General features: G+C 49.3%; 2 protein-coding genes across 7 annotated transcripts in view; one reads left to right on the top strand and one right to left on the bottom strand.

Moving 5' to 3' along the window:
- Positions 1–726: 726 nt before the first annotated feature.
- Positions 727–4199, top strand: NR2E3 (nuclear receptor subfamily 2 group E member 3; the record flags this gene model as incomplete). The annotated part of the gene is made up of 8 exons (XM_084213758.1): positions 727–784; positions 1795–1945; positions 2666–2769; positions 2853–3101; positions 3191–3372; positions 3579–3810; positions 3886–3991; positions 4067–4199. The coding sequence occupies 8 exons, from the start codon at positions 727–729 to the stop codon at positions 4197–4199; spliced, it is 1215 nt and encodes a 404-aa protein (XP_084069884.1).
- Positions 4200–6826: 2627 nt separating this feature from the next.
- The window catches only part of MYO9A (myosin IXA), a 174520-nt gene continuing 158317 nt past the window's right edge, over positions 6827–23029 (bottom strand). For 5 of the 6 annotated variants that reach the window (XM_084213577.1, XM_084213579.1, XM_084213582.1 and 2 more), the window contains 15 exons: positions 22560–22717; positions 21962–22188; positions 21571–21687; positions 20898–21086; positions 19998–20045; positions 19231–19342; positions 18293–18354; positions 15910–16102; positions 15326–15454; positions 14884–14989; positions 14357–14488; positions 13038–13161; positions 9949–10151; positions 9642–9784; positions 6827–9224 (listed from right to left, as the gene is read on the bottom strand). In XM_084213577.1, coding sequence (XP_084069703.1) covers positions 8737–9224; positions 9642–9784; positions 9949–10151; positions 13038–13161; positions 14357–14488; positions 14884–14989; positions 15326–15454; positions 15910–16102; positions 18293–18354; positions 19231–19342; positions 19998–20045; positions 20898–21086; positions 21571–21687; positions 21962–22188; positions 22560–22717 — 2431 coding nt within the window. In that variant the 3' untranslated portion in view covers positions 6827–8736. The remainder of the gene's footprint in view (positions 9225–9641; positions 9785–9948; positions 10152–13037; positions 13162–14356; positions 14489–14883; positions 14990–15325; positions 15455–15909; positions 16103–18292; positions 18355–19230; positions 19343–19997; positions 20046–20897; positions 21087–21570; positions 21688–21961; positions 22189–22559; positions 22718–23029) is intronic. The other variant, XM_084213578.1, reaches the window with a different exon arrangement.

Here is a 23029-nt window from a genome sequence, read left to right as displayed (position 1 = left end):
AAATTGTGCTGCCCTGTCACCGCGAGGGTTTAGCCGTGGTTGCGTAACCCCGGGGCCACCTGGCCCCCACCCTCTGCGGTGTCAGCAGCCCCAACATCCGTGGAGGGCCCCGTCCCCGGGAGGGGATGCTGAGACACAACGGGGCCCCTACCGAGCATCCCCCCTCCCCTCGCCATCAGGGCCGGTAATTAATTACTTGGGGGCAGGGAAATTACCCCCCTTAATTACCACTTTTCGTTATTCCCCTCTAACCGCCTTAGTGAAGGGCTTATGCGCTTACAGGACCTGGTGGGTCCCAAGGGGAGGACGACACACACGGGGGGTCCCCTGCCCCAGCCCCATCTCCCTCCTCTGCCGCAATCTCGGCCTCGCAGTGCTGGGGGGGTTTGTAATGACAGGGTGACACCTCCACGGTGCCCGCGGCGGCGCGGGGGGGGGTGGCTTGGGTGTCGCGGGGTTTAGGGTTACAGGGCTGGGGCTCAGCACCTTTTTAATTCTTCATCGCGTGGCTGATTGATCCCCCCCGCCCCGCGCAGACACTAAAGATTAAGAGGGTGACAAAGAGGCGGCTGCTTACACAGCGCCCGCTGCTAAGCCGCCTTGAAGAGAGCAAGGCAAGAGCCCCTTTGGCCGCAGAGCTGCCGGAGCACCCAGCGCCTGGCCAGAGCCTCCGCGGGGATCCAGGGACGGGACAGACAGGGATAGGTCGGGAGCGCCCGGTGCGGGATGGCTGCGTCCCCGGCGGGGTCGGTGGTGAGCGCCGGGCTGGATGAGAGTCCCACGGGTAAGAAGTGGCTCCGCTGGAGCGGGGGCGACTCGGAGGGACACGGGTTTTTCTCTGGGATAGCTGGGCCCCCACTGTGGTCACTCCCCAAGATGCCTGGGGGTCCTCTTCAAGTATCCTCTGGGACACTTGGAATCCCCGTAGTGGTCAATCACCAAGATACTCGGGGTCCTCCATGGCAGCTTTGAGATCGTCATGGCCTTCTTCTGGATGCCTTTGGTCCCCATCCTTCTCTGAGACATCTGGGGGTCTCTATTATGGTTAATCTCCAAGACACCCAGTGTCCCCATCATAGTTGTTTGGGATGTTTGGGTTCTCCATTGCCAACCTTTTCCAGAATGGCTGGGCTTCTCCTCATGGCCCTTATCCTGGGTGCCCAGGGTCCCCATCATAGTCTGTGGGATGCCTGGGGTCTTCAGCTGCCATCCTTCTCCAAGATGCTGAGTCCCCATCATGGTCCTTCCCTAGGCCAGGATGCCTGCAGTGCCCAACCCTCTCCGTGGTCCTCATTTGTGTTTGCTCTCCAGGATCCCTGAGGCCCCCAGCTATGCCCCTTCTCCAGGACTCCCGGGGTCCCCTGTAAAAATCCTGTCCTGGATACTCTTGGTCCCTGGCCCTTCACGAGGATCCCCACAGTTCCCTGCTGTGACTCTTGTCAGGGGTGTCCCATGTCCCCAGAGCTGTCCCTTCTCCAGGACTCCTCCCATCCCTGATGCTTAGTCCCCTTCCTGGGATGCCTGATGTCCCCATCCCTAAGAACACCGTTTCATGCCTTTTTTAATTTTAACGTGAGAGCCCACCCTGCATCACTCTGTGTGCTGGGCTGTGGGAAGATGGTGACCCCTGCATGGAGCCCCTGAGGTGTCCCCATTCATGTCCCTGGGCTGAACCAGCAGAGACAGGAGCCACCTCATCTGCAGGATGCTGGGAGGCAGCAGGGACTGGTGGGTGGGATGAGGGACATTGGGATGCCCAGAGTGAACCCAGATGTGACGAATCCATTCCCACAGGGCTGAGCCCAGCCCCTGGGAAGGAGCTGAGCCCGGTGCTGCTGTGCAAGGTGTGTGGGGACACCAGCAGTGGGAAGCACTACGGCATCTATGCCTGCAATGGCTGCAGCGGCTTCTTCAAGCGCAGTGTCCGCAGGAAGCTCATCTACAGGTGGGAACAGGGGGTCCCCAGGGGGCAGGGAATGGGGGGACAGAGGGGCAGGGACCCTGCAGATGGGCATCCACGGGGCAAGAACCGGGGTCTCATGGACAGACACCATGGAGGAAAGGACACCCCACAGGGCAGGGACCCCAGGAATGGCCACCCAGGGTGTCAGGGATCCAGGGGATGCACACAGTGGGGCAGGAATGGGGAGAATGGGCACCTAGCAGGGTAGGGACACCCAGCAGAACAGGGACCCCATGGGATGGGGCACCCTGCAGGGAAGGGATGGACACCCTGTGGGACAGGGACCCTGCAGACGGACACCCAGCAGGACAGGGAGCTTGGGGCAGGCCCCCAGTGGGGTAGGGTACCCTGGGATGGGCACTCAGCAGGCCAGGGACCCCAGGGCATGGGCAATGGGTGGGGCAGAGACCCAGGGGGACTTAAAACCACTCAGGGGACAGGCACGCAGGGGGAGAGGCACCTGTGGAGAGGGTGTCCAGAGCCCCCTGATGGGGCCAAAACTCCCATCAAGGCAGAGCATTCACTGGGACAGGGCACCCACTGGGAACAGGACACCTCTTGGGGACAGGGTGCCCACAGCGGTGGGGCACTTGTTGGGTGGAGGGAACCCATGGGGGGAGACAGGGTACGTATGGAGGAGGACCCTCCTTGGGGACAGGGGCCACCTCAGGGGCTGCAGCCATGTGCCACCTCTCCCCATAGGTGCCAGGCAGGGACAGGGCTGTGCCCAGTGGACAAGGCACACCGCAACCAGTGCCAGGCCTGCCGGCTCAAGAAGTGCCTGCAGGCTGGCATGAACAAGGACGGTAAGGTGGGAGGGGACACACAGTGACAAACAGCAGGGGGTGACAGCGGGGTGGCCGGTGCTGATGCCACCTTGTCTGCACAGCTGTGCAGAACGAGCGCCAGCCCCGCAGCACAGCCCAGGTCCAGCTGGACAGCATCCAGCTGGATGCTGAGCTGCCCCCTGAGCACGTGGCCACCACATGTGAGGTCCCCCCATCACCCTGTCCGGCTCCTCGTGGTCCTGGTGCCACTGTCACCCCGGGTCCCCGAGCACCTACACCACCCACCAACCATCGCTTCATGGCCAGCCTGATGACGGCCGAGACCTGCGCCAAGCTGGAGCCCGAGGACGGTGGGTGGCTGCCAGTGGAGAGGGGGATGGGTGGGTGGTGGATGTCCCCATGGTGTGGTGACAACCAGTGTCCTCTTTGAACCCTGCAGCTGATGAGACAGTGGATGTGACGGGCAGTGAGCCAGAGCGGGCAACCGGCGAGTACCAGGTGGCGCCGTACCCGGCAGCCAGCCCCGAAAACATCTATGAGACCTCAGCACGTCTCCTCTTCATGGCGGTGAAATGGGCCAAGAACCTGCCCGTCTTCTCCAACCTGCCCTTCCGTGACCAGGTGGGGTTGGCAATCTCCATGAGGAATTGGGGATCTGCCTGTGGGACAAATGGAACCCCAAAAAAAGTAGCAGCCAGTTGGAGCATATCCACAACATGCTTAGGGCTCCCCTGCAGATGCTCATCAGCCTGACCAGCTGGGGTGGCTACAGCTCCTGGAGACTTTGGGGGTGACAGGAGTTTTGGGGTTCCCCCCGCTCTCCCCAGGTGATCCTGCTGGAGGAAGCGTGGAGTGAGCTGTTCCTGCTCTGTGCCATCCAGTGGTCCATGCCCCTGGAGAGCTGCCCGCTCCTGGCTGTCCCTGAGCCAGGCCCTGGGAAGCTGCTGCCGGCCACCCTGGACGTGCGGGCGCTGCAGGAGACCCTCGGCCGCTTCAAGGCGTTGGCTGTTGACCCCACGGAATTTGCCTGCATGAAGGCCGTGGTGCTCTTCAAACCAGGTGAGGCCACCCCCAGCAGCCACCCCTGGCCATCCCCATGCCCCTCCCCAGCCTGTCACCCCCTTGTCCCTGCAGAGACCCGTGGCCTGAAGGACCCTGAGCAGGTGGAGAACCTGCAGGACCAGTCACAGGTGATGCTGGGCCAGCACAACCGTTCCCACTACCCCGGGCAACCTGTCAGGTACCGCTGTCCCTACGTCCTCACGGGTGACACCAGGGTGGGACACCCACCCATGGCCACTGCTCCATCCCCCAGGTTTGGGAAGCTGCTGCTGCTCCTCCCAGCGCTGCGCTTCATCTCCTCGGAGCGCGTGGAGCTGCTCTTCTTCCGCCGCACCATCGGCAACACCCCCATGGAGAAGCTGCTGTGTGACATGTTCAAGAACTGAACCCCCTTCCCACTGTCACCTGGCTTGTTTGTCACCCTGCGCTGGCACCCTGTCACCCCCAGCCTGGGGCTCCTCAGCCTGGGCTCCTCAGGTGCCCATGGTCCCATCTCTGGGGCAATGTCCAGGACCATGGAATGCTGCTGGCAGCTGGGAGGTGGGAGCAGCTTCCCTGGGGGATGTCCCCAAGTGCGTGCCCAGGGCACTGGCAGCACCTCACTGGGTCGGTCTCCATGGTGTCCCAAATGCTGGAGGAACCCAGGCAGAGGCACCTTGGCACCATGAGGAGCTAAGGCCACCCAGGGGGCAGCCTCGGGGACATTAACCCGGGGATGATGCCAACCTGGTGTGACATCAGCCAGGGTGCAACAGCCAAGGGTGGTGCCAGCCCGGGGGTGACACCAGACTGGGACAGCCTCAGGTTGATCCCAGGCAGGGCTGAGCGAGGACAGGGGTGACCCCAGCCCAGGGTGACAGACCCTTGTCCCTGTGTTCCGGGGTCTCCCACTTGTGTCCCCCATTTTATACTTGGAATAAAGAGAGTTTTGCAGCCAGAGTCCCTGTGCCAATGACTTGGGTCCCCTTGGATGGGGGACCAGCTGAATGTTGATAACCCCAATAGGAATAAATAAAAATCAATAATCTGCATATAAGTACCTTGAAAGTAAATTATCTGAACAGAAATAAACTAAATATAAGTAAAATTACTATAAATAATCTGAATTAAATAATCAATATAAGGAAGACAAATAGAAAAATAGGAATAAAAATAAAATAAAAATAAATAACCTGAAATTATCTGAATATAAAAAAGATAAATATAAATAATATGTTTGGAAATATTAGATTAGAAAGAAGCAGAACAAAATAATTTAAATAGAAATGTAACCAAACGAAATAAACTGAAATACTCTGAATAGAAATTAACTGAAAAGAAATCCTATCTTAATTTAAGTGGATGAATATGAATAATCTGACTGGACAAAATGGGAATTAAATAGTAAAAAACTCAAATAAAATGAAATTAAATAATCTTAATAAAAATAAAATACATGTAAATTATTGGAATATAAATATCTGCTTTGAAGTCTCCTTAAATAATCTGAAATAATATCAATAGAAATAAATTTAAAATAAACCATCTGAATATGAACAGTCTACCTAAAACTAATCTATAGAAATAGAAATAGAAATAAGCTGAATAATCTAATAGACATCTAATAGAAATAATTGCAAATTATTTGAATACAGAAAAATTGGAAAATTGTCTAAATAAAAAAAATTATCTGATTAAAATAATTTGTATATAAAGAATCTGTATAAACATAAATAAAACCAATGTGAATAACAAGTAAAACAGAAATTCTGTGCACATAAATAATGAGAAGGTGAACAACCAGCATTAAACCATCCAAAGGGAAGTGATCTGGAGCCCCGGCTCCCCATCCCAGCTCCTCCATCCACATGACTGGGACTGGGAAAATCCACAACTTCACAACCCCATGGAACAAATGGAACAAGCCCCAGAGCCCCGGGAGGTGGGCAGGGGCTGGAGGAACGATGTCCCACCGGGAATTCTCGGCCTTTGCAGAATGACACTTTTATTTGTCCGTTGTTGTCAGTTTGTACAAGACTCGGAGCGCGGGCGACGCGGGAGAATAAATCCTCTTACATACACACTCTGTTTAGTTTACAAGCAGCCACTTTATAAATTACTTAGAAAACTTTCCGTGAAAAATAACAATAATTCCCCTCGCAGCCCTCCAGTAGTCAGTACATTCAGCCCTCTGGAAAACCCTCTGGGACCCCAAATCCTGCCAGGGAAGGGCTGGGAAGGAGCGGGGGGAGATGCCGGGGGAAGGGGAGCCTGGAACACGCCATCGTCCCTCCAGTGCTGCTCACTCCTGCCACAGCTGGATTTTATATATATATATATGTATATCTTTCTTTTACATGTGTTTTTCTTTATACATATAACCACAAATATATTATATATATATAAAGAAACATATTTTCTATATATTCTATATATATTCCATACATTTGTCTATGTCAAGAAGTCTGTTTTCTTTATATATTTTCCCTACATTCCATACATTTTTATATATATGTAGAAATAGAGAGAAAATATATTTCTTTATATATACTCTATATTTCCTTTATACATTTCTTTACAGAGAAATACACTCTTTATATAAAGAAATATATAAATATATGTGAAGAAACATATATAAACATACATATTAAACATATATTAAATATATGTTTAAATCATATAACATTAAATATGTTTCTACATAGAGAAGAAATACATTAAAATATATATAAAGTAATAAGTATTCTTTCTATATAGTACATATCTCCTTTATATATATACTTCCTTATATATAGAAATATGTAAAATACATACATAAGGAAATATATAACTAATTTCCTTTATATACTTCTTTATATATAAATATATAAGCATATATAAAGAAATATGTATTCTTTACATATAGAATATCTTATATATTTATATATAAATATGTACTATATATAAGAAATAGAAAATACATAAATGTATTTAGTCAATATTCTTTTATGCATTTTTTAAGTATACAGAGAATATTTATCCTTTTGTGTGCATCTTTTCTTTATATATAGAATATATATATTATTATATATGTTCTTTATATATATAAATATCACTTAAATATATTTTCCTTATATAGTGATTACATATATATAAGGAAAATAAATAGATCCCAAAAGAAATTAGATACATATACATATATATATACACATATATACACATACATAAATACACACGTTTGTGTTTGTGTGTGTATGTATATGTATATATGTGCATTTATGTGTATATATATGTATATATATATATTTGCCCCAGTCAGATCTGACATCCCTGCTCTCATCCCACAGGGATGAGAAACCTGAGGACGAGGCTGGACCCTTCACTCACGCCCAGGATCTCCTCCCCTGGGGCCATTTTGAGGGCAGTTCTGGGGTTTTTAGTTCAAGAGGCTCAGAAGGCTGGTTTGGCACCACGCACCCGGATGCTCCCAGCAATCCCAGAGAATCTGGGATGGCTCCCCAGGAGTTTCCACTCTTGTGGTCACCATCTGCCTTGCCAGTGCATCCGTGTCCGCCCCCAGAGCCCTGTTTTCCCCTCTGGGCCAGGGAAAATCCCATTTCCCCCATGGATGGGGGAGACTGACTTGGGCTGGCTCCACTCCCAGGATGCAGCGCCGAGGCCGAGGCTGTTCCCACTCTCCCTGCAGCATCTGTCACTTCCCCCGTTGGAAAAAAAATTAAAGATAACATAAAAAAAGGTCAAATTTCAAATATCAAATAAAAAATTACCCCAATAAATAAACCATCCCTGGAAAGGGCAGGGGGAGAGGGGACTGAGGAGCAGCTCAGCCAAATCCAGTCATGCCAGGAAAAGACAAAATACTCAGGGAAACTCAAGGTTTTGCTATTTTCCCCATTCTTGGTGGCATTTCAGGAAAGGATGAGCCCCAGACCACCTAGGAGGACAGATCCAGCCTTTGTAAATCTAATTATTGCCCTAGGGCTCCTGATTTTGCCTTTCCAGAGGTTTTCTGGTACCCGGAGCTTCTCCTGGTGCCACTGAGGATGATGATGAGACTGGGGAGGGATTACAAGCTGAGTCAGTAACTAGCATGATTAATTAGTCCTATGATGGGTTATGATGGTATAATTACACCTCCAGGGATTTCCTGCTGAGAATAAAACTCCATGTTTTATTGAGTGATGGCCAGTGACACCAGTAGTGACACCAAGGATGGCTCAGCCAATTGCTCCCCTCCTCTCCCGCCCAAAAATAATAATAACAATAATAATAATAATAATAATAGTAAAAAAAAAAAAAAAAAAGTTCTGTCTGGGGAAAAATATTAAAAAAAAAAAATTAAAAAAATATACATTTACACAAAACTCCAGGAACCAGCATATAAACAAATATCGCTTCAAGTAGTCCTCGATTATTATTAATTATTATTATTTTTTAATACTGATGATCTCAAAAAGACTTAAAAAAAAAAAAAAAAAGGAAAGACAGTTAGGTCTCGTTAAAAAATAAACAACCAAAGGGAAAAGGTGATTTTTGGCAGGTTTTAACACTTTTCCATGCACTTGGCGTTGGCGTGGATGAGGTGGTTAAAGCGCGGAGGGCTTGGCTGCAGTGGAGCCAGCTCGGGATGCTCCCGTGGGATTTTTAGGCTTGGTTTGCTCCTACCAACAGCGACGGCGATTCGGCACAGGGATTTGGCGGCGGATGCTCCGAGACGTGGGACGCTCCGAGGGGAAGGGCCAGGAGCCACTGCCTCCCATCCCCGGCCACCCCCCGGCCACCCGAAGGTCTCAACTCCCCCAAATCATTAAGGCCACCATTAAAACCGTCCCCTCCCGGCCTTTTTAATTAAGAATTCATCTCCTGGCGTTAACGAGGAAGCCATCAGAGCACTGCCAATGGGGAGGATGCCCCGGCATGGATGTGGCTCTGGGGTGGAGCACCTCAGACCATGAACTCGTTGCTCCCCAGGAGGACAAGGGGTTGGGCGGCGGCGCAATCGGCCTCAGGGTTCCTCTTGCGTCCCCCTCCAGGCCCCCCATCCGGGGGCTCTTTGGTTTTTGGGGGGGAAGATTTCACACTCTTCAGTTTCTGTTTGCCTTTCTCTGGGTTGAAGGTCCCGCGCGTGGTGAACTGCGGCCGGTCCTCGGGGTGATGGAGAGGCCCCGTCAGGCCCTCGGGGCTCGCCCGGGTGTCGGGGGCCTCGCCGTGGTGCCCCCCTGCTCGGTAGAAAGGAGATTTGGAGTACATCTGGAAGCGCTTCCGGGGCAGGTGGGGCAAGCAGGAGGTGGATGATTGGGAGGAGGAGGAGGAGGAGGAGATGGGGGTGTCGGTTGGCTCCGCCGGGTCCAGCCGCATCCTGGGGTGCCGTCGCAGCCGGCTCGGCCCCTCGGCCTTGGCAGGGCGCAGGGAGGTAAGTGCTACGCATCTCTCTGCAGGGGCAGAAGGACCACAGATGGTCAGCACCCACACACCACCCAGTATCCAACCACCCACCCCCTGGGGACACATGCCATTGAAGCCAGGACACCATTCCCAGCATCTCGGTGGGGGCAGCATCACCACAGCTGCTGTGGCAGTGCTGGAAGAACGCTCACCTGCCCACCAATGCTGGCTGCTCCCACCCATCCCCCAGGGCCACGTGCTTGAACACTTAAACTCTGTCACTGCATACATTTAAACTGTTAACTTTAAATAAACTTGTAAATCCCGAATAACCCTTCCCAAAGCAATAGAAAAAGATGGTGGAAGGTGTCCCTGCCCATGGCAGGGAGATGGACTTCATGACGTTTGAAGGTCCCTTCCACCCCAAACCACCCCATGATAAGCCCAAGAACACCTGGATTTACCCGAGCGATCGGAGATGGCTCCTTCGGAGTCAAAGTTCAAATTTTCGGAGCTGTCAGCTGTGCCAATGGAGGCTTCGGACTCGAGGGTCTCGTCGTCGGAGGCGCGGGGCTCCAGTGTCAGCATCTCAAATGTCAGCTCCTCCCTGCAAAGCCAACCCAGCCCCACTGAAGCAACAGGACCAAAAAGGTGGAGAGGAGAAAGGGATGCACATGCACTGAGGGATCATGGAGGGATGGAGGCCTCCAGGTATCAACCATGTGACATCCAGAGGCCGAGGACCCGGCTTGAACCCTCAGCCAGACTCACTTTTCCTTCTGCAGGCTCTCGATCTGCTCAGTCAGCACCTTCTCCTCCTGCTGCATGGCCACCTGCTGCTGCTCTGTCACCTCCATCTCCATGGCCTCCTCGCTGCTCAGGGTCTCCTCAGGGACGTCTGTCACTGAGGGCAGGCGGCCGGTGACAGGGGACGCGGGGCTGGGGAAGGCGCCGCGCCGCACGCGTCCTTTGCCCTGAAGAGAGACAAAGGTGTCACCAGCACAGCTGAGGTGATGTGGCAAACACTCAGGTGCCAACCATACTGCTCTCCCAAGGAGTGAAGAAGAAGGCCCCAGGCACTGGTCCTCAGTGTGCCGCCGCTGGATGCACCCCGGGCCCTCCAAAACCTCAGGCTGGGAGAAGGACCAGAGGGACTCAACACATTGGAGGGGCTGGGGATGGAGGTGGTGAGGAAGGCAGTGGTGAGGATGATGCTGATGGACCAAGTGCAGCTTGGTCCAGGGTCCAAGCAAGCCCAGCTAGCAGAAGGCTGGGTTCCCATAAAGCCCATGGACTGTGTGATGGGAAGCTTGATGGTGGCTTTGGGTGGGAGCATCACCAAGGCTTTGATTTCAGGGCACCTGGTAAAACCTGTTTTATCCTTGGATCAAGTCTCACATCCTTCCCTCATCCATCAAAAAGGTCTCACTCAAAGGGGTCTCAAAAGGGTCTCACTGACCCCTTCAGGATACAGGAACTCCCACCTAATTATGTTGTCCATGCCATGCCATGTCTCATCTACAGGAGATCCAGAACCAGGACCACCTCCAGAGGTCCATTGTAAGACAATCAATATGGATCTCTGTGCAAAGAGTTGAACTCACTCTGATCTAATGCATTTTTTTAATACTGAAACTGAAAACGAAAAAGGATGCAAATGGCGGTGGTAGAGGTGGGGAGATGTATACGCAACTGTTTTAATCTTCTGGGGACCAGGTCTACAGATCTGCTCCAAGGAGCAGAGGAAAATGGAGGATTCTTGGAGATGAGGACGGGGCAGATATTAAACAGCTTTTATCTTAACTGTTATCATCACCAGACTTCTCATCTTCTACATTCCAGATCCTGACATGACCAGGACTAGGAGATGTCCATCACTTGCTGCCCTCCCCTGACAACCATCACACAGGAAGATCCTGCATCTCCTTGGGGTTGAAGAGTTTGTTGCAGCTCAGTTTTGCTCCCCCTATTTAACCCCTACAAATGTAGCATCCCTGGGTCTTCCTGACAACCCATGTGCTCAGAGCAGATTTTCAGGCTATTTTTTCCTTTAAAAGCCAGATTTTCTCAATTTTAGCCCTTTCATCTTTTAACGCCACATCTCAGAGATCTTTCTTTGTCAGCAAAGCCTCTCCTGTGCCCCGGTGTTCTTCTGATGACACTTTTCACGTGGGCTCCTGAGCTGAAGCACAGCTCCCTGAATCCTATTAGCCAAAAGCCCCAAGATCCCAAAGATCCCACTGCCTCGTGGAGTTAAGCCCCTGAGAAATGCTGTGCTCAGGGGAGCAGAGCTCAAATTTTGCTCTTCTCCACCTCCTGACACTCATGGGTGTAGGAGAATGGGGGGAACCTGAGGGAACTTTCATCATGGACTGAGCCTGTTAGGAAAGGAAACAGCCCTAAGAGCATTCCCAAAATCCTGCAGGTGCTTTTCTTGCCTGTCACAATCTCACAGAACTCAAACTCAAGCTGGGATGGAGTTGGGGAATACAGGACTTGCTGGACTCCTCCTCATTCAAAGCTGGGTGTCCTGACCTTGTGTTCAGGGTGCTGGTGCTCCTCCTCCACGAAGGTGGAGGAGACCTTTGGATGCCTCTTGGTCTCCAAGGCATCCAAGCTGAGGGTTTTATTCACATCTTCAGAAACAGCAGCGCTGTGAAAGCAACTTGATGCTGAAACGCATCCTGAGCGAGGAGAAATCGAGGTGGGAAGGGAAGGGATGAGTCAAGCAAAGTAAAAAAGAGGGAAGCACAGGATGGAAAAAGGAAATAAAATAGAAAATTAAAGTAAGGAGGAAGGGAAAAGGGGTGGGAAGCGCATTTCTGAGGAGCTGCGTGCAGGGATAGCTGAGTGCCAGCCCCAAACTCCTGTGCCCGGGGGTCCTGCTGGAGGAACGGCGGCTCCGAGGAGCGGCGGGACCGCACAGGTCACGGACAATGGCCGGTGGGACAGAGCTGGAATGAGCGACGGTGACACACAACGAGGGACGCGGCGCTGCCGCTGATACATACCGGGATTGAACTGCGGGTTATGCTCATAAATCTAACTGCAATTAGTACGGGCTTCTGGATTAGAGAGGAGATGAAAAGGAAAGCAGAAGGTTAGAGTGCACATGCCGCCGCCCCTCCAAAAACCCGCTTTGCTCAGTTTGAGGTTTTCTCGGTTAACTGAGATGAGTGGGGCAGCTCTGCAGCAGCAGCTACTCCATCTTGGGCAGCCCCTGCTTGGATTTCATCCCCAAAAAGCAGAAGCAACGTGTCCCTGAGCATCACAGGGGGCAGGTCCAAGCAGAGGGGGCCGCTTGGCTCCTCAGCCCAAGCCTGTGCTGACGGTGCTGCAGCAGGTCCGTCCCTCTCCCGCAGCCCAACAAGCCAAGCACAGGTGCATCCACAGCCTGCCGGCCCCCCACAAGCATGGAAGCTCAATGAGATGGGTTTGAGGCTCCCAAAAAGGCAGTGCGGGAGCAGGGAGAGCCTTTGGGGAACTCATTTTGGAGTTCAGATAATGTCACTGAGCACGAAAAACAATGGTCCAGGTCACCCATGGGGTGATGTTGAGCTGATCACTGAAAGGCTTGACTCAACTCAGGACAAGCTCAAATGAAGGTGGAAATGCTGACCAGGAGCATCTGAGCAGGAGCGACAATGTTTGCAGGGACTGTTCCCACCTCCTCGTGCTTTGGCATGACTCTCTGCAAAGGTGAGGAGCCACCACGGGGCTGAGGGTCCCTGTCCTGGTGGAGATGGTGTGGGAGTTTGCGAGAGGTTTGGGAGGCTGGGATAAGCAGGAGAAGATAAGGTAGGGTGGCTTTGGGGGCAAGGAGAGGACAGGAGAGGACACAGAGGGCTCTGGCATCTCACCATAGATCTGCGGATCAAGGAGAGGCGGCTCTTGGCTTTGTTCTCTGCAAACTCCAGGCTGTTGATGTCTTTGAGCCGAGCCTTGTACTTGTTCATCTGCTCAATGACAATTAACTCCACGCAGCTAAGGCAGAAAAAAACCAAAAGAAGACAAAATGGGAGGAGGAAGCCGTTTGATCTGAGCTGCTCTGTCTTGTCTTGGCTTGTCCTTTGACAGGATTTCCTGATAGCTTCTCCCTTAGCTGCAGCACATCCTCTCATTTTATTACAAGGAGAGGATTATTTGGAAGATCTGCCCTGATGGAAGAGCATGGAGGAGAAAGCTCCAGCTGGAAGCCAGAGGGTGGTGAGAATTCTCCTAAAAAGAGTGATCACAGGCTAGGGATGGATTGAGGAACAGCCTACAGATATTAAAGATGGCCAAGGATCCCACCAGAGAAATCACCCCCCCTTGGAAGAGCGAGTGGTGGAACACAAACCTGGAGAAGACAGGCTGATTCCAACTCACTTGCATGCAGTAACTCTGCAGCAGCTTGTGCAACTGAGCCAACTGTTTAATGTTGTCAGGAGGGTGTTTGGGCAAGAACACAGTCCTTTCCTTGTAATAAAATGAGAGGATGTACCGGAGCTGAAGTGTGACGGAGAAGCTACAACGAAATCCTGTTATAGGACAAGTGTTCCTGCCAGCTGGGTAATTAAACATGCTCTGGTCTTCAACAATTTTAATATTTACTGGAGGTAAAACCACCCCTTTCAGAAGCCTAGCCCTTCACTGGAGGGTTTTCATTATTATAATTGACTCCAGTACCTATTTTAACACTTATTTAGTATGAGCCAAACCAAATCTGGGCAAGTACTTCACTTTTTCTCTGTAAAACCTTTTCAGCTATGGCAAACACCATAAATAAATCTAAGTATATTAATATTACTATTGCTGCAGACCAAACAACTCACCTCCTTCAGTAAAAAAGCCAAAAGCAAGTAACAATCAAGATCTGCTTGCCAAAAATGAGCTACATTAACTATAAAACCATGTCAGCACAAGCTCTGCCTTTTCCTACCAAGCAGGAACAGAAGCTTCACTCTTGGGGATCCTCCATCACTTAAAAATCCTCATTTAACAACTTCTGGGGGATTGAGAGGATTTGAAATATCTTCATGCAGATGCATTTATTTGCATTTAGATGCATAAATTACTATGTGTTTATCCCTTCATGCCAAAGCTCTCAATTTTTGAGCCATTTGACCATCCTAGGGGTTACCAAGTAGTGAATGGTGATGTGGTGGTGCAGCTAGCTGCCCCAGCCCCAGGCTCTTACGTGGTGGTTTTGCTGATGTCCTGGACACTCTGTAGAGGGTCTGTTGTGTCAGGGCAGCGGAGGATGCAGGGGGCAAACACAATGGCCAGGGCATTGGCTGACATACGGTTGGTCTCTTCTTGGAGGGCAATCCTGAAAAAACAGGGATTCAGAGAGGAGTCAGAGGTGGAGGCACCTCCACTGCACGTCTTGCACATGGTCATGGCTGAAGAGAGGAGATGATATTTCTATCGTGTAATCTTGCTATGAGGGAGAAAGACAAACCTCAAGACATCTCAGATTTTCCCAAGGCAACAACCAGCCCTTTCCACCCAAAAACATGTCCCTGCAGTGGTGAGAGGCACCTCAGGGCTGTAGGAACCACAGTGACCAGAGCACAGCAGAGGTCACTCATCAACACAACATCCCTTGGAGAAACTCCATGGCCACCTCCTGGGAGACAGGGCGGGTGCAAAAGCCTCAGATGCTCTGGTGGGAAGGATGCCTGACCTCCTGCCTTTGCCTGAAGGTGCCCAGGCCCAGCATACCTGACCAGGTGGAAGATGAGGCGCTCCAGGGTGCTGAGGTGGGTGCGGGAGAGCTGGTCGATGACCGAGTACACCCCACGCACTGTCTCCTTCCTCTCCTGGAGGCCTGTGGAGAAACCACCAGCATTTAGGGGCAGCTTCTACTTCTTCCTCCTATTTAAAATGGTACTTCTTAACACTTAATTTTACTACTTAAGAGATAGAACTTTGGGGCTGAAATTAGCTGAACCACGATGTAAAAGCCACCAAACTGAGACCAAATTGCCTCAGGTTTTGCATAAAAAACTCTTTATAACCAAAAAAATCATACTTTGAAACCAGGTAAACACCATTTGGCAAAACCAGCTGGTTCAGCCCCGAAGAGTGAATGAAAAGTTTGGCACTCAAAGTGGCCACCATTTCCCTCTACCAAAGGAATGTGCTAGTGAGGGAAGCTCCTCACCCATCACCCGCAGGAACTCCTCGTAGAGCTCAAAGGTCATGAGGGGGTTGGGCAGATCTCGGAGCCACTGCTTGAACACGCTGGCAATGACGTGGATGTTGTAGTCATCTAAATTCACGTTATCGATATCTGGGTTTGGCACCAGATGAAGCAAGAAGGAAAAGAACAAGAGGCAATGATCAATATGAAGCCCAAGGCTGGACAAAGTGACCTTTAAAGGTCCCTTCCAACCCAAACTGTTCTATCACAAAGTATTCTAAAATAAAATATGTTTACGTGCCTTTAATGGCAACAAAGCCAGCACCTGATTTCAGCTCCATGTGGTAAAATTAGAGAGAAATACATTTTCCAAGGCAAATAACTTCAGGTGGGACCAGAATTATCTTTTCTCACTGATTGCAAGGGTGTAAGTAAGGCAGCACTTTCTCTCAATTAGAATGACTTTTTTCCATGGATTGGTCCCCAAAATCCCATGAGTCAGTGACCTGACTTGTGGCTGCTAAGATGAAATCATTCCTTGCCCAGCCCAGAGTCAGGGATACTGGAACATTCCACCTTCCAGGATCTTTCCCCCCTCCTCTGACCTGTATCGAGGCCTTGCCGCAGCTCCTTGATCTTGTTGGTGGATCCTGATTTCCTGTAGATGCCCTCGGTGTAGAGCCCGTGCATCTCGATGTAGTTGATGAGCTTCTCCACCAGCAGCGGCACCGCCCGCTCCTCGCTGGTCAGCCGGGACAGCTCCACACCAAACTGCCGTGGGGACAGCTCCGGGTCGTGCTGCAGGAAAAGGGAAAACGGGATTCAAATCCTTCTGAAATACAATGCTGGTGCAGATTTGGATCTGATTATTCAGAGTCCTTCAGCAGATACAGGAGTGGCATTATTTTCAGGGTCCCCCGACGAAGGATGGAAATGATGTATCTGACCCCATGTTCTTAGAAGGCTAATTCATTGTTTTATGTTACTATATTCTATTAAAGAATGCTATACTAAACTATACTAAAGAATAGAGAAAGGATACAGACAGAAGGCTAAAAGATAATTGAGGAAAACTTGTGATAATCTCTAGAGCCTTGACACAGCTGGACGGCAATTGGTCATTAAGTTAAAACAATTCAATATGTTAGATAAATCTCCAACCACATTCCAAAGCAGCAAAACACAGGAGAAGCAAATGAGATAATACTGTTTTCCTTATTCTCTGAGGCTTCTCAGCTTGCCAGGAGAAGAATCCTGGGCAAAGAGGATTTTTCAGAAAATACGATGGTGACACATCAGGAGATGTGTGAGTCTAATGGAGGACAAGACAGGACAGGACATGGGTGTTACAATGCTAACACAGTCTCTGGACATGCACCTGAAGGCAGAAAAGTTTGGATTTTCTTTGTTTAACCAACCCCACTGTAGTTATATTCCCAGCTTGGCAGAGCCAAAGCAGCTGGGCTTGGTCATCCTCCACCTCCTGCCCCTCTGGCACCACCTCCAGGGATGATTTCACCTCCCAAAGATGCACAAAGCAGAAAAGGCAAATATGAATCTTGGGTATTTAAATCAACTTGAAGAATTGACAGTTACAAAATACCAGTGAACAAACAAGATGCCAACAAAAGAACATGAAAAGACCCATCTACAACTGTCAGGAAGGGCCCTTTTGCCAGCTGCAAATGCTCACTGCACAGCTGATATATGGCAAATTCAAATGTGAAGAAAGTCCTCCTGCACAGGAGATTCTGGATGGGAAAAGTCAAAAGATGCAATAAAGTATTGACACAAATTCTCAGCCCTAGCCAAAGAAATCACAATCACTCCTGCATTTTTCTTTCTCCCACTGAATGTCATCCATTCATTGATCCTGCAAACCTTAGGAGCAGATGGTGGAAGGTCCCCATGTTGTTTCTTTCTCCTGACTGATGGTTTGTAGCCCCCTGTCACTGAGAACAACCCTAAAAACACAAATTCACCAAGCACAGAGGAACTGGAGCCTTCCTAGAGAACTAACTGCCCAGTGCAAAGCTACCCATGAAGACACAGTGAACTTGCTTCCTGGGATGCAGCACAAAAACTTCCTTGTGCAGAGAAATCACAACAAAGAAGGCAGCTCCATGAATGTCTGAAAAAATTAATCAGAGATCTCAATGAACTTCCCAGATTTTAGAGCACAAACTCTGAAGGGGTGTTCCCAGCTCTTGCAGAAATAGTGCCAGAAAGGGTAAGATTGCAGCAAAAGTTCTATATATATTCAAAATACAAATATATTCACATACACACACATCTTCAATGTATATATTCAGATTATTCCTTGGGAAAAATAGCCTCATGCAACTTTCTGGGGGCTGTGTATTGTGGAGGTTGTTCTCCCCTGAGAAGCCTCCCAGAGAGCTGACAGAACTTTCTACTCATTATTATTGTGACTCTCTTTCCTTCATTTGGGCACAAAATAAGCTATTTAAAATATTCCCACCAAATCTTGATGGTTCATTGTTGGCTGGGATGCATGCTGCACTCATTCCCTGTTCCCCATACCCTTAAATCCAGTAAACAATATTTAATTCCCCTCTAAAGAGGACAGTGAACATCCTCCACCTGTCCTTCCTCACTTAGCTGTGGAAAGCAAGGACCATTGAGAAAAACTCTGTATTTCCAAGAATAACTCCACATTTCCAAATCCTTAAAAGCTACAAAGCTAAGGAAATTCCTATTATTCTGTGTGGTTACAAAGCAGGGAACAACACTGCAACATCTGCTGCATGACTGGGCAGATCTACAGTGACTCATCACTGCATATTCCCAAAATATCTACAAAACTCTGGTTGGAGAGACCTCTGGGGATCTCTGGTCTAAGCTCCTGCTGGAAGGAGGGTTATTTCCAGAATTTTATCAAGATTTGCACCTCCAATAATTTTTATACAAACTTGGGATCGTTGTCTCAAGATATTTAATGAAAGCAAAACAGCGAGAGACATTTACCTTTTTGGAGCACTTGGTCGTGGTTTTAAGACAGCACTTCTTGTGACAAGCATATTTACATACTGCAACAGAGAAAAGGAGTGTTTAATTATCCCAAAAGTCACACTGCTGGAAAAACAGGAATTCATATGAATTGAGCAGCACTTCTCAGAACTACCAAGTCAAAAGCATGTTGTATTTGCAGTTTCTAGGGGCCAAGTCTGTATTCGATCCACTCAAACGAAAATAATGAAGCCTTTAAAAATAAAGGTGCCATATTTACATCCATGAGACATTAAACCCTCTCTGCATCCTCCTGACAGATCAACTCAGACTATAACCCATGAGAGCTGTCAGACACAGATACCCTCAGAGACTGGAAATGGCACCTCCTTTGTATTCTTCCTGCATTGGGCCTGAAATGCTCTGGGGCTGAGGCTGCCAACCTGATCACAGAAATGGAGGAGGGATGATGGAAAAGGCTGATCCACCTCTTGGGTTTTTCCAAAAAGAGATGGATCAGGCTTTTCCATCATCCCTCCCCCATTTTCCTCATCTCCCCAAAAATTCACATGCCTGGAGGTCAAACAGTGAAGCCAATGAGTTTGCCAAGGTCAGGATCCCCACAGACATCCCAGGGACACATTTCCATACCTGACTTCACTGTCCTTCCTACCACGACAGCTAAATGTGTCTGACCTTATGGGATGGGCACTTAACCTGATGGGATAAGATGTGTAACACAAAGTTCATTAACTGTGTCAGGAAGGACTGCTGGGATGGACTTACTAGTTGACTTCAGAAACCTTAAGACCTGTCCCTAAAGCTCTTCAGGTGATACAAAAATCAAAATTATTTGAGCATGGGGTTGCAGGAAACACCAGTAAACACATTTCAAAATCCCCAAACTCATCACTGTGATAGAAGCACAAGAAAAGGATCAAAGAAAGGGTGCTTACATTTACAAACAGAAGCCCTGTCCATGATCCAGATCAAGGAGGAACAATATTCACAGTATGTGGGGATGCTGTATTGGGTTGCCTTGAAAATGTGACCATTGTGCTCTTCCACCTGGAGGATAAAGGTTGGGTGGTGAGAAAAGGGTGCTCAGCCTGCTGCAAAATGGAGAGATGAGCACACACAGCTCTTCAACTTAAGCTCTTGCTTTTATTTGGTATTTTTGTTTCTTTTTCAGCCCAGCAACCCCATAGACAACTGAAACCAACATCCGTCTTGTAGGGGAACCAAACCATCATGGAAGCAGGTTGGAAACTCTTTGACTGAGCTTGGCAGGTCAACTTCTTAACGTTAAGAAGGTTTTCTATGCATCTGTGGCCCCTTTTTTGGCTCTGCACCTGCACCCTTCCTAGTACCATCACATCCCTTAGGGAAACAGGAGATGTACTGTCCTCCATGTCTGATCCCGGAGGTGTAGAACACATACTGTAAACTTATGCAGAAAGCTGGAGCAAGATTTTGTTTTCCTCTCAGCCCTTTTCTAACAGCCCTTGACATTACATTTATGTCTTGGCTGATGAGGTATTCGGTGCTTTCAGAGCCAACCCCAGCGATCCTTGGTCAAGCAAAGCAAATCCACCCTGAACATCTTTCTAACATATCCTTTCAGGGCTGATGTTCAGATCTCAGCCCAGGACATGTCACAGGCTGGACTCTTGACATTCTGGCCCCAAGGATATTGATTTTTTAATGTGCAGGCTTAACTCACCACATCTGCTTCCTTTTTCCTTCTCTTTTTTCGTTCCGTTTTTGGCATCTGGTGAGGGAAAGAGATTTAACTCAGTTTTTGGGCCATTTTGCCAGGTAAGGAGTACAGAGGGCTCATATCTGACATGGTCCAGTGCCTTCCAGCCCCATCCTCCAGTGCACCTGCAGCTCCAGAAAAATCTCTCTAGAAAATTCTCCTATGGATCACTCTAGTTTTAGAATTTTCCTGGACAGATCTTCCTATCTTCATCTTGGAGCTGGGAGTAGCTGCTGATCCGGCTCTGACCCCACCAGCACTGACCCAAGGAAAACATGATGCCCTGAAGAAAAGAGGCTGGAGAGGACTTGGAGCAGAAGAGCCAGGAGATGGGATATTTGTACAATAGACATCATCTCACAAGCCCAGCCTCAGATCCCGTGGTTGGCCTTGCAGACAATATGGAGCAGGAAGTGAGATCAGGTCAGTGACACAGTGCAGGCTCCTTCTGCTCTAAGGATGGTACCCAGACCTGAGCCACTGCTCATGTCCCCTTCTCCTGCAACCCAACCCATGGTGATGTGTATGGTCACTTGGGAAGTGGTCAGGAGGGTGGATCTCTTTCAGCATCCCTCAAAATTTGAACAAACCCCCCAAAACTAAAGAAGCACCAGGAGCTGCTTTTCCAACCATCCACCATTGGTTGCAGCTTTGCCCTGGAGATTACATCTAGTCCTTGGCAGCCCAGTGTGATCTGGGATTGGCTGAGCCCAGTGACACACAACCAGTGAGTCACATCTTGCCTTGTCCAGCTCAGCTTAAAGCAGAGAAGACAACAGAAAGTCCCAGGTGTCTACAGAAGCACAACTCCATGGAAATAAAGTTCCCAAACCTTCAAGGGAGTTTAACAAAAGTGCTGAGTACCTTCCCCACGGTGTAGTCCAGGGGTTTGTACTCTTGCATATATTCATCCAGGAAGACTTTGAAGGTATTGACCCAGACTTTAACTGGAGACTCACTCCAGTCCCTCTGCTCAAGCCTCATGGTCTTCTCCAGAATCTGCTCAAATAAGGCATACAGGTCCTTGTAGCGAATGCTCTTCCCATCGTCCATCTTTTAAGGGAACAGAAGCAAAAAGAAAAGTGATTTTCATACAGCCCAGACTTTTCTAGAGACTTTTTCTTCTCCAGACAATTTCAGCCTCACCAGCTTCCAGCTGCTTGAGGAAACTTCAAATATGATACAGAGAAGGAAAAAAGGATCAGACATCTCCACCACCAGCAAAAGTAACATAAAGGTTTGCAGGCACTTTGGGTGACAACTTGGAGTTTATTGACTTTCTGTCATTTCCCCTTTGGCTGAGAGCAAAGCTGTAATGAAGATCAGGAGTCTATACCCAATGTATCCTGAGAGATGGCTCATGAGGAAGTGTTAGTCCAAATTTAGATCATGGGACTGAATACAAAGGAAGTACATCCATCCTTTGGGATGAGCAAACCAGAAATGGAGGGCTTGGCAACACCTGTACCACCAGGAGGACCCAGAATATCCCCTTTCTCCTGGAGGTGGAAGTCCCACCCATCATCTGGTCACTTACTGCCAATGCTGAGGAGTAAAAACTGAAGATGTTTTGTCGGAATTCCTTCAGCGCTTTCTTGAACACGACATCCACCAGCGTGTCCTTCTTGCTATCCTCGTTGTCCAGTTCATTCATCTGGGAAAACAAGGGGGTTTTTACACCCATGACTCTTTTGCTGCAAGCACAGCTGGTGTGAGATGAAGCAGCACTAAGAAGCAGCTGCTCCACCACGACCACCAGGTGGTTTCTCCTGCATGAAAACCAGAAACTTCTCTAGACCTGCCCTGGCACCCCTTAGATGAATTATTACCATTACTACAGCTACCCCACAGGATCATTTTTACTTTATTGCCTCTGTCTGCTGCTGTATCTCTGCGCTGATTTATGGAGCAGAGAGGGCAGGACTTACCTTTTTCAGGAGAAACTCATCCATGCTCTTCAGGTCACTGGCACTTGTTATGATCTGCACAGAGTCATTCTGCCACTGCACAGGCTCCAGAGCCACGTTGCTGATCTTGACGCTGCGCTTGCGCTTCACTTTGGGAGAGGGCTCCTTATTCTCCTTGAATTCCCGCCGGTAGATGCCCGACAGCTCCGGACTCCGCGGGGGCGTCAGGTGATGAGGACCCAACTCTGCTGGTGGATCAATGAAAAGAGGGGAAGAGATTGAGGAGCAGATGAAAAATAATTGTGGCACTAAAACAGGGAGATGAGCATTGGAAGAAATCTGTGGAGGAGAAAAGCACGGTGTAGAACTCACAGGAAGATTAAATGTCATTTCTGCTTTGGTTACTTCCTCCCTCAAGAGAAGAAACATCTGTCCATTCCAGATGATGACTGGAAAGATTAGGGACATGGAATTCCTTGAGATCCATTATGGATCCCACCCTCTAACCTACTTGCTACCACCCATGAATTAAGAGACATGAACCAGCATGGACATATCCCAATTTCCCAACCCAGTTTTTCCCTCCTTACAACTCGTCCCGTGTCCCCCCACCACGTACCTTCACCAAGCTGCAGTCCAGGAATGGTCTCTCTGCCAGGGGCTTCCTGCTCTGCGTACAGCTCCAGCAGCTCAGACTGGGTAGCGAGCTTCTCTCGGGGGGTCTTCTTCTCCCCCTGCTTTCCCTTCACCCAAAACCTCATCTTGGCTCGTTGAGGCCTGGAAATAAGTCATGGAAAGAGGAACTGCCTTAACTAGGACAGGGCTTTCTATCCAAAACTATCTCAATCTTCTGGACACTCCTGAGAAGATAAATCCATACAATTTCTACCAGGGAAATGTGGCTACTCGTCCTCAGCAAAGGAGAGAAACTTTAGCAGCGTGCATGGGATTGGGTGGTTTGGGACAGGACGTGTGGCCCATGTCACCAACACTTAATTATGGTGTGAGCCACACACACACTGATTGGGCCTGCCCATGGTCATGTAGAAAAGGTGGGATGGGTAACTCATCCCACTGCAGGTGGAGCTC

The sequence above is a fragment of the Fringilla coelebs genome (assembly GCF_963513975.1).
Source record: "Fringilla coelebs genome assembly, chromosome: 12".
Lineage (NCBI taxonomy): Eukaryota > Metazoa > Chordata > Aves > Passeriformes > Fringillidae > Fringilla > Fringilla coelebs.
Note: the sequence above shows the minus strand (reverse complement) of the source record. Positions and strands in the feature narration are given on the sequence as shown.